Raw genomic sequence first — 11,765 nt, 5'->3', positions numbered from 1 at the left:
ATTCTAACTACTCGACGAAAGGGAACATGAAGCTCCGAGAATAGAAGTGGTTCATACGCAATTTCCCCCCTCCACTGAGGTGGTGCCATGCCCGAATAACAGACAGGTCGCGACCAATGAGGAGACCTTACCCTGTATAACTCCACAAGTGTGGTCTAATTAGCTCTTTCTACACAGACATTACCCCTACCTTGTGAATGTCGAGGTTGTTTCCGTTTCCGAAAAACCATAGGCTCAAGTAAAAGCAAAATTTAGCATATACTTATTCCCAACATGAGAGAAGAAAAAGACCATATCTTTAAACATTTGAATAAGAATAATGAAAAACTGAGAAACTGTATAAAGCTCCCAAGGCTTTTTCAAGTGAAAATAACAAGTAGAAACAAGTTTTCCTTATTGATCCCTTAACAATTCAAACAAGAACAACATCAAATACTTCTTCATAATAACCAAAAGGATGCTGCAAATCTGATGGTTGTTAATTAAAGAGGGCCTGGGAAAGTCCCGTTCTCCCTCTGCTCGTTCCACTTATCAACCTGCAGAAACAGTCGAGCATTAAGAAAACACGATATCCATGATGAGAAAAGATGAAGGGATTCGTAACATGACAAAAACAGCCATAGATTTTAGCTTAGTACAGCATCAGAAGGTCGAACAAGATCAGAACAACATGATAAATGTCATATATAGGCTATGACATGAGATGAGATGTCTACTTGTGACAATATAAAGGAATAAAATCACTGGATCGTAAGACCTTTAATTTAGATAAAAACACAACACGGTATAAGGAAGGGACTTTGATGATGCCAGCTAGTTGGGATTAAGTCTTACTCACCGTTATAAAAGTTGCACTGGATCCAATATTGTTTATAAGGAGTCATTTTAATGTACTTAAGAGGCTTGTACATCCATCCAGAAAGTTAATCGTGTAATGGAGGAGGTAGAGTATATGCAGACCTTTACCCCCTACCTCCTGGAGGTAGAATTTCTTTGGTTTGCATAAAACAAATTATTTGGGTGGTGTTTTGATTTTGAAAAACTGAGTCCCCGACATATCCAAGTTGTAGATTATCATGTAAATTGAATTAGTTAACAACCGTTGACATCAAATTAGGACGTAAAGACATATGAATACAAAAAGAGTTCAAAATGACTGGTCATTCACATACACGAATCACCAATCACATTATCTCTTTTTTCCTGGAAACTGGGTTAGAATCACATCCTGTGTAATACTTGTAGCACCACAGACATGCCCACAGACTTGATTGACAAATGATAAATGCACGAGACTGCTAATTGTCACCCGAAAGAGGAGATACTGACATACAATCTGATAGTAATAGAGTGGATCACTAATATGATGAAAAGCCAGGAACTTTGGCATATTGTGAACGAGGATAGGATGTATTCACGGAGCATGTCATGACACACGTAATCACCTAGTCTTAGTCCCACATCAAGAATAGATGGAGGAATGCGGTAGGCACTCAATAAACTGCTCAATATTCATGCACACGACCTAGATATCTCTTCTATTTGGCCAGATTTACGTCAATCTTCTGTGCCGATGACAAAACTCACCTAATGGCCACTAGCTGAAAGTTTGAGAGAACAGAAAACATAATAAACTGAATGCAGAAGTGAGATCCCTGCAGCATTTATGCCATAGAGAACCTTTTTTGCCCACACCGGTTTCAAACTAGAAAAGGTTGGTATAGACTCTCATACGTATTTAACACATCCATGATGTACTATTTGAAGAGATAAGGAAAAGTAATTTGGCCAGGCAGAGAATTCCGACTCAAGGATCATACGCATATTCACAAAGTCATTGTCTATATTGAAGCGCCCTTTCAACTCAAATTATGGCTAAAACTTCTGTAAAATTTTCAAAGGCAAAGCAATGAACTAGGACCCACCACAAATTACAAGATACCTTATCACTTTAAACATACCACAATACAAGTTAATAAGCACATGACTCACCCATTCACCAGGGCAAAGTGCACGGTAGTATTTTGCGAATCTTGTACAGTCAGCAGCCTCATCACCCTTTGCAGCAACGCACCTGAGGTTTGTGAAGAAGCAAGAGTTGGTAAAACAACCACAAAATGACTACTCCCCAAAGTAACAACTTTGGATGATCCACATATTACAAGAACAATTCAAGTTCACAAGGTTAGAAAAAGCAGTATCAAGATACGATCTTCTAAAAGGTGACCACAGTCCACAAATAATGAACCGACATTTTTTCCTTTTTTTTCAAACAGTTGGATGCGTAAGTTAATAGACTTTATAAAATCTTGAACCAATACCACCCCATACATGACTAAATCCACCATTTCTTCTCTTTATTTGGTTGGTGGACGGGTGATGGTAAGTGCTTCACAACAACAACAACAAAAAACCCAGTGTAGTCCCATAAGTGGGGTTTGGAGAGGGTAGAGTGTACACATACCTTTACACTACCTCGAGGAGGTAGAGAAGTTGTTTTCAAAAGACCCTAACCTTGAGTAACGCGCAATTTATAACGTCATAAAATGAAACAATCTTGTTTCATTACAGAAAGGCATGCATTAAGCAGGATTTCAAACCGTCTTTAGCAAAATTACAATATTGGGAGTTCAGTCCCTAGTTTGGCAGATGATCTTAATTTAGTGGACACTAGCCTAGACTAAGCCTTTCATTGTTCTCTTTCAAAGAAGAAATAAAGATAGATTGCCAAGTACATTTAAGGGATTATTAATCCTTTAAACGTCATGTTTACAAAAGCAACAGAGAAACAAGTCTAAGAAGCACCAAATTCTGTAAAATGCATGGGAATTTACCTATGGAACTCAACGTAGCGAGTGAAACAGTGCCTAGTTTGGTTGGTTGTTGGGAACCGGAAATCAGCTGGGGCAGTCTTAAGTTCAATCTGAAAGGCACACAGAGTTGAAGGCATAAATAAAACATGAATAACAAGTACCGAAGTAATCCAAGTGAAGTAAATACATTCACAAAGCCACAGAAAATTCTAAAAAACACCTTAAAAAGAGAGCACTACCATGTATCTTCCATTTTTAGTTACAATTAGTTTTTACCTTTTATCAATATAATACTTGCGGACTACAACATGAACGGTAAAGCTCTCTGTTTTCTAAAACTAAAGCTTTCTGAATGACAAAACCAGAAGATCTAGACAAACTGTAAGTTCAATTGAGAAACTTAATGTGACAGGTAAACATATTCACATTACTTGGAGTGGAATCAGATTAAAGAAAAAACAACTGAAAACCAAAAAAAAAATCTTTACCACGATGCTGAAAACATCGCAGTAGTTTCTGGTAACATCACACGTCCCGCCCTTAACACTGAGCAACCTTGTTATCAAAAATACTGAGCATAAGCTTAAGAAGTCATTTCCACAGACGAGCCTCACATAATCTCTATAGCAAAAACCTTGAATGTGTTATCGACCTTAAGTGAATTGTTAACCTGACTACAAATTCGATTAACTTATCACAACCAACAACAACAACATACCCTGTGTAATCCTACAAGTGAGGAATGGGGAGGGTAGAGCGTGCGCCGACCTTACCCCTACCTTGGGAGGTAGAGAGGCTGTTTTCAATTAACTTACTACCAACTCTGTAAAAAAGAAAAATACTTGAAGCGCGTTGGCTACAAACTAACAATTTCTAGAACTCATTTAAGCTGGAGATGAGACCTCACACCTCAAACATCAATCTACAATTACTGTTAAAGCTTAGTACTATTTCACAAAACTGCCAAAAAATTCTCTTCACTCAATCAAAATCCAGCACTATAGTTGAATCCAATACCGCAATCCTTCAATTGTGCAGCCTATTTATCCAAATTCTTCAACTTTTTTCCCCTTCTAGTTTTTGTTCTTTGTTTATTTCTTTCAGGAAAGAAGGCATAGATCAAAGACTTCACCTTTCCAGAAACCAACTTTCATATTCATCCACACCTCAAAAAACTAATAACCTCCACAAGCAATTCTTTAACAAATAACTTATCCTACCTTTACACACAAAAGAAAACTTACACGTCTATAAAAACTTATCTAAGCACATACACACCAACTACAACAACCAGCAACATCGGTTCTACAGAGAACTGCATAGATTGCCGAAGAACCTACAGAAATCTGTTCTTTTATTTCAACTCTATCATATATCACCATCTCACTGAAGAGGCAAAATACTCGAAGCTTATAGGCTACAAACTAACAATTTCTAGAACTCATTATGAGCTGGAGATGGAACCTCAAACATAAATCTAAATTGCTGTTAATCTTAGTACCAAATCGCAACAGGGCTGAGAATTTGTCATTCCATCACCATTAACATTCTAGTTGAATCCACTACTCCAATCCTTCCATTAAGCAACCTATTCGTCCAAAATATTCAACCCATGTTTTAGTTCTTTAGTTATTTCTCACATGTAAACGCTTAGATCAAAGACTTGGACTTTACACCTCTCCATACACAAATTTCACATTCATCCACAACCCATAAAACCAATAACCTCTACAAGCAATTCTTTGACTAAAAAAAACAACTAAAACTCACCTTACGCCCAAGGGTGTGAGCTAGTGGTCAATGAAATAGGTAAAGAACCATGATGTCTCACGTTCAAATCTCAGCAGAGATAAAACACTAGACGATTGCTTCCCATCTATTCTAGCCTTGGTGAAAAGAATCACCTAGTTCCTAGTGGGAGGTGGCATGAATCCCATAAAATTAGTTTAGGTGAACGTAAGTTGGCCGGGACACCACGATTATTAAAACAAAAAATCCCACATCTATACATATTTATCTAAACACACACACACCAACCACTAGTCAAGAATGTGTGCAAGCTTGTCCAGACACCATAGTTATCCAAAAAAAAAAATCCCACATCTATACATATTTTTCTAAGCACATACACATCAACCACAATAACCAACAACATGAGTTCTACAGAAAAGCTGTACAGATCACCAAATAAAGCACAGAAATTTTCAATAAGAAAAAAAAATCTGTTCTTTTATGTTTATTCTACCATATATCAATTAAATCCTTTGTAAATCCATGAATAACTATAGAATCATCAAAAACGAATGAAAAAAAAGGGGAAAATAAACAATAAAGACAAAATAAAACTAGGGTTTGTCTTTTCTTGGAAAAATTTTGCTTTACCTCGGCCATGGCTGATGCAAATCAATGAGAGAAGAAGCTTCAAAATTGACTCAAAATGAAAAAAAAATTAGTGAATGGTTAATTATAAGTTTATAAATTTTGGATCCGATTCATTTGGGTGTTGTTTTTAAATTTTATTTCTTATTTTTTCAAAAAAAAAATTGTTTCATTGACCAAAAAAGGTAGAATTATTTTTTATATTGGAGAAAAAATTAAAATATAAATTAATATATTGAAGAATCAACGATGAGTTGTGGTTAGAGATGAAATATCACTCGAAATTAAAGCTAATTAGTTCTTCATTCTTCACGTACTAAGGGTCCTTCTCTTTATCCTTGCTAACGAGTAATAATAATATTCGCATTATTTATTTTGAAAGTTGTTACGCTTTATCAATTATTTGTTATGTCTTCTTTAGTATTTTTGTTTTTTCAAATTGCTTTGGTATGAATTACTTGAGTCAAAAGTCTTTCGAAAAGTGTGTGATGGCTTCCTGGGGTCAAAAAATTTTGGTACAACTGATAAAGGACAATAATCTCGTCAGAATTGTTTACGATGACCTCCACAATGGGATCGTTTGGTATAAGGAATAAAAGATGATAATCTTAAGATAAAATATAAGATTGTTTTTTCGTTATTTTATTTGTCAGCCTATCAAAGCAACGTACCAAACAACCCTAAAAGAGTATAACTAAGATTATTGGACAATTGGGAATAGACGGGATATTGTATAATTAAAAGTTGCTATATTTTCAGGAAGAGTGTGTAAACAAAAAAGATTTTACCGATGAAGATTCAGTTGAACCCCTTCACCATAAGTAGTATACAGACAGACCCGAATACATATGATTACTAAAAAAAATTGGCAAATTAATTTTGAAGGGCATGTACATCAGAAATTCAACCACACATTTAAATAGAAAAGTATCATTTGCCACAACAACTACGACAAGCCTAGTTTAGTCCCACAAGTAGGGTCAGAGAAGCATAGTATATACCTAGCCTTAACCCTTCTTTACGAAGGTAAAGAGGTCATTTCCGAAAGACTCTCGACCAAGTAACGCATATGAAAAGAAGTAGCCTTTGCTAATAATCCATAAACATAAAAATTTTCCATGGACTAGAATATGTGCAGGTAAACTAAGTTGGCATACTGAAATGTACAATTCTCCAGTCTCTTGAACTACTTTTTCAGCCTTGCAAATCTTACATCAGAGCTGTTAAAATCCTCTCCAAGTTTAACGCGAAAAGGAATCGCGTAAGTAAATTTAAATTAAAGTTCCAAGGATGCAAAACCGGTTGACATCGCGAAGATTCAACCTTTGCCAAGCAGACCAAAAATTACACAGCAGAAATTTCAGGTCCCACCTTGTGGAGCATCAAGATTTCCTCCCTGTGCTACATTGCCATCAGTAACGGGGGGAGGTGGAGCTCCTGTTCCGCCCTGAGCAATTACAGCCACGCTACTTCCATATGGATACGTTGAGTCTCCCATAGCGCCAGGAGCTGCAGGAAGATGAGATCTCTGGTAACTGTCTATATGGGCCGGTAGATGCATAGGAGGAGCCGGATACATGGGATTTGAGTTCATGTAGGGGTGACCATAAGGATCAATACCTACGGAACATGAAAATACTCAGCATATATTATGATAAATAGATACATAATACATCAACAACATACTCTGTGTAATCCCACAAGTGGAGTCTAAGAAAGGTACTGTGTGTATGCAGACCGTACCCCTACCTTTAAAAGGTAGAGAGGTAGTTTCCAATAGACCCTCGGCTCAAAATGAACAATAGATAGTTAGATACAGAAAAGGAGCCCAAATTAGCATTTTGATGTGCCGAATATTAGCATACTGATTACCTCGAGCTCTTCTCTCGGCAATTACCACCTGAGCGCGCAGTCTCTCCACTTCGTTGGCCATGTCAATCAATTCTTTCTCTGTGAGTTTCATTTGCTCAACTTTCTCTATGTTTAAACCTTTTTCATACTGAAAGGTCTTGCTGCATGTTCCAATAAAGTAAAACAATCATGATTTCAGAATCCAGAGAGTTTTGCTTCACACGGCATGCAGTCATAAAGACATATCATCAACATGGCAGGAATTCCAGGCAATATTATATTTAAGTGAATTTTGGACGTTTACGCATAGGTGTGACACCGTAATGACAAAGTCTGATCAAAACTTAAAAGGTGGACCTAAAATATGATAGAGAAAGTTATCTCTAACAACCTATAATCTCTCAAAATCGTTTGTGGACTTGGTTAAGAGCAAAGAGAAACAAAGGATCCATAAAAGCAATAACAGTTGATCATAAAGCTTTAGATATTATCGTTGCACTCACATAGATCCGGTGTTTTCCACAAGTCCTCCTATTTGACTTAGAAACTTGTACATTCAGTAGGAGTAAGTGTGAGATTTAGAGAACCCTCTAGTTCTATAAAACCCATAAATTAGTCTTAAAAGACAAAATATTTAATATTGGAACAAAATGTGTCTACAAGAGCAACACAAATACGAAGAATTTGTAAAGCTAGCCCGACTAGTTTGGAAATGATGCATACTAGATTGATATATAGCTATACACCAATGTTGCAGGACTCTCCAAAAATGATGCCGCACCCATGTCGGATTCTCCAAAAATAGACTAGTTTTGGAGTATCCGGCACACAACCATTGAAATTTTTGAAGTCAACCAAGTCCATTCAAGGGTAATGGGTACGGGAAGCTCTTTCAAGGGTACTTAATGGGTAAGGAATCTGTTCATGCTTCCACCTAAACAGCAAGTCAAGACAATTAAATAGTAGTAAGCTGTGGTTTATTTTTCCTGGGGGAAGGTTGGTAAAAGAGACATGTTTCAACTTACCGCAGCTCCTGGTATTCTTTCTTTAAGGAATCAAGTTCAGCATGCATCTCAGGTAGCTTCTTGACATCTGCATGAGCTTTTTCCAATTTCTGCATAACGTGATGTACTTTTCCGCTCAGTTCCATATTGGCTGATACCAAGCTTCGTGCTTCCAAATGGGCCTCCTCCACATCTTTCCTCATACTCTCCATGGTTCTAAGGTCCACATCCATCTTGGCAATCTTGTCATGCAACAACCGGACCTGGATGTCGCCTTCTGTTTGAGTACTTTTTATATATTCCTCGAGTTCCTGTAACTCTCTCTGAGCAACAGAATATTCCTGCTTTAAGGCAACATATGAAGCTGCCAACCGATGATGGTCTCCAGCAAGGTGTTCTATCTCTGCAGCCCTAGCAGCAAATCTGCTCTCCCGAAGCTCAGGATGAGGAAATGGATCAATGCGGCGGCGGCCAGCAGCCAATTCTTCATGAAGCACCATTCCTGGAGCTTGTAGTGACCGTCCATATGACGCTGGTACTTGTCTTCTGGAAGCCATCTTTTCACCAGGCCCCAGAACTAAAAAAGGTGAATACTTGTTTTAAGGTTTCAATATTAGGAAGTATTTACCTGCTTTGGAGAGAAGATAAACTATGAGATTATTATTCTAAATAACTGCAGCTTACCAATTTTAGGCTAGGAGCTTAAGTTTCATACTACGAATCATAAATAATTGAGGATATGGGGTAAGCAATGCTAATTTGAGGAAGATCGACATCATAAACCAGCAGTGCAACCTTTTAAGGGTAATAGGACGCCTTATCAAATAAAGAAAACAGAGGGTAATAGAACTAAAACAGTGCACTTCTTGGGTTGTGGAAAATTAAGCAGAGAAACTACATGTACTATTAATCACATGAGTTATACAACAACATATCCCGTGTAATCCCATAAGTGGAGTCTTGAGAGGGTAGAATGTTCGCGGACCTTACCCCTACCTTGGGAGGTAGAGAGGATGTTTCCGATTGACCCTTGGCTCAAGCAAAAGCATATCAAAGTATATCGAAAAAGAAATAAATGAAGTGAAGAGATCATGGCAAAATACTATACAAAGCACTCCAAACAAAAAGGAACATTAAGTATACCAAAAAAAGTGATAATCAAAATACAAGAAACAATAGATAGTGATAGAAACTGATGGATAAGAAGCAATTTGAGAAATACCACGACTACTATTTATCACACCAGTTACATGTCTCCTAATTTAACCATTTCAGAACAGAAAACGAGCATGACTATGCAGGTAGGCACAATCTGTAGCTAAGTGACGGGGAATCAGATAATGAGGTTACTCATTCTGTAAACAGTACGGTTTCTTCACAACCTTCAATTTTTTTTATTGAGGGAGAGAAGAAGACAGATGTACAGTCACTTAGCGGCTCCTTCAGGATTACAAATAATAGGGAGCCAAGGGTGACGAGGGAACTTCACCAACTTGCTAGCATATATACACAACGAGGAGAAAGACAGCTTTAATGTACTAATACCTGAGAGAATCATTTCTCTACTGGAATCGCTTCACTAAAATTAAATAAATATTCCCTCTAGTCCAAAATAATTGATGTTTTAGGCTTGGGCACATGAATTAGGAATTCACTTACTCAAAACTAAGAAGGGGTTTTGACTAAAATACCCTTAATTATGATTTTCTTTTATTTTTTGGAAAACTTAGACCTACTTACATAACTACCAAAACACCTTCCCGCGCTTTTTCTTCAACCTAGCAAACCCCAAACACTTGCACGGATTTCCTATTTCAAGAAACGAACAATTAATTTGCATCAGAAATTATTAATTTACTACCATTGCCTCCACGATGACTTTCCAAAAGAAAACACTCAACCCCACCAACTACAACCCCCCCCCCTCCTGCGTTTGTTCTTCTTGCAGGCTGTTCATAACCTACCAATCCCAAAACACTTGCACCGGTTTCCTACTTCAAGAAACAAATAGACTTGTGCATCAGGAATTCCTAAATTACTACCATTGCCTCCAAAATGACTTTCCAAAAGAAAACTCAGGCCCACCAACTACAACAACCCCTTCCCGCGCTTTTTCTTCGTGCAGGCTATTCATAACCTAGCGACCGCCAAACACTTGCACTGATTTCCTATTTCAAGAAACAAACAAACTGAATGTGCATCAGAAATTCTTAAAATTACTACCATTGCCTCCGCAACGACTTTCCAAAAGGAAACACTAACCCGACCAACTAAAACAACCCATTCCCGCGCTTTTTTTTCCTACCGGCTGTTCATAACCTACCAACCCCCAAACACTTGGACCGATTTCCAATTTCAAGAAACAACAAACTGAATTTACATCAGAATCTTAAATTACTACCATTGCCTCCACAACGACTTTTCAAAAGAAAACACTCAGCCCCCCAACTACAACATCCCTTCCTTCCCGCGCTTTTTCTTCCTGCTGGCTATTCATAACCTATCGTCCCCAAAACACTTGCACTGATTTCCTATTCAAGAAACAAACCAAATGAATGTGCATCAGAATCTTAATTACTACCATTGCCTCCATGATGACTTTCCAAAAGAAGACACCCAACCCCACCAACTACAACAACACACACACAACCACACCTTTATTTTTCTTCTTGCGGGCTGTTCATAACCTATCAACCCCCATACACAGATACAAACCTTTTCTGGGACACCTTACTGATTAATGGAGTTGTTGAGTACCATTAGGTCTCACATTCAAATCCCAACAAAACTAAAAAAACAGTATGTGATTTCTACCTATCTATCCAACTCCCTGACAGACAGAGTACAAACTCAAGCTAACCCGAACACCACAGTCATCCAAAAATCAAATCTTTTCAGGATGAAAACCCAAAATGGCCAATGTAAAACAGACAAAACACAACAAAAGATCAGGAAAATCAAAGAGGGGCATAATCAAATAAACAAAACTATACATCCATACTCAATCAATGACATCAAAAAAAAAAAAAGATGAAACATTTCAACATAAACACAATCAATTCTTTTAATCAGTAAACAACTAAACAATTTCATCTCCCTAATAATAAAAAACCAAAATCAACAAGAACAGACTAAAACAAGCAAAAGAAAAAAGAAAAAACTCAGTTCTTCAACAATGGCTGGAAAAATTAAAGATTTTTTCATCAAATTAAGACATACCCATAACAAGAAAAGAGAAAAAGATCATACATTTGTACTAATAACAGCCCATTAAGGAAAAATTTCTATCAGAGAAGCAAAATTGCGAAGGGTATAGAGGCATTCAAGGGTTGTGTTGTTTCACTTGAAGAAGAAAAATTATCAGAATAAGTTTGTAGTCTTTTATAGGAACTTTTTGAAGTTTGCACTTTTAGTCCCTTATATATGGATAAATTCCAATTCCCCTCGAGGGTCGTTTGGGATGGTATATAAGAATAATATTGAATAATAGAGTTATACTGATATAAATTTTTATTGATGTTAACATTAAATGAATAGAATATACTAGAATAAGAATAGAATTGAATAAGATGTATTAGTAGACGTTTGATCATTGAAATGAAATACGTGATCATTTTATTTGAAATTTTTAAAGTTGGACTCAAAAATAAAATTGTATTTGGTTATAATTTTTGCGAATGTTACTCTTTTTTTTTGTAACGGTAAATTTTATTTCCAG

General features: G+C 36.9%; 2 protein-coding genes across 7 annotated transcripts; both read right to left on the bottom strand.

Moving 5' to 3' along the window:
* Window positions 1–239: 239 nt before the first annotated feature.
* On the bottom strand, window positions 240–5,353 carry LOC107024405 (cytochrome c oxidase subunit 6b-2). The gene is made up of 4 exons (XM_015225386.2): window positions 5,196–5,353; window positions 2,835–2,923; window positions 1,993–2,074; window positions 240–536 (listed from the first exon to the last, which is right to left on the bottom strand). The coding sequence occupies exons 1-4, from the start codon at window positions 5,202–5,204 to the stop codon at window positions 483–485; spliced, it is 234 nt and encodes a 77-aa protein (XP_015080872.1). The 5' UTR covers window positions 5,205–5,353; the 3' UTR covers window positions 240–482.
* Window positions 5,354–6,087: 734 nt separating this feature from the next.
* LOC107023998 (protein FLX-like 4) lies at window positions 6,088–11,418 on the bottom strand. Of its 6 annotated transcripts, none has more exons than XM_015224862.2 (4): window positions 11,267–11,395; window positions 8,069–8,624; window positions 7,065–7,204; window positions 6,088–6,812 (listed from the first exon to the last, which is right to left on the bottom strand). In XM_015224862.2, exons 1-4 carry the CDS (start codon window positions 11,292–11,294, stop codon window positions 6,553–6,555), a joined length of 984 nt encoding a protein of 327 aa, XP_015080348.1. In that variant the 5' UTR covers window positions 11,295–11,395; the 3' UTR covers window positions 6,088–6,552. The 6 variants fall into 6 exon arrangements, with proteins under 6 accessions (XP_015080348.1, XP_015080349.1, XP_015080350.1 ...); XM_015224863.2 differs by having other exon boundaries at window positions 6,355–6,812; window positions 8,069–8,675; window positions 11,297–11,418; XM_015224864.2 differs by having other exon boundaries at window positions 6,553–6,812; window positions 8,069–8,678; window positions 11,297–11,418.
* Window positions 11,419–11,765: the final 347 nt, after the last annotated feature.

This window comes from Solanum pennellii, chromosome 7 (assembly GCF_001406875.1).
Source record: "Solanum pennellii chromosome 7, SPENNV200".
Classification (NCBI taxonomy): Eukaryota; Viridiplantae; Streptophyta; class Magnoliopsida; order Solanales; family Solanaceae; genus Solanum; species Solanum pennellii.
This window is presented reverse-complemented; position numbering and strand designations above follow the sequence as displayed.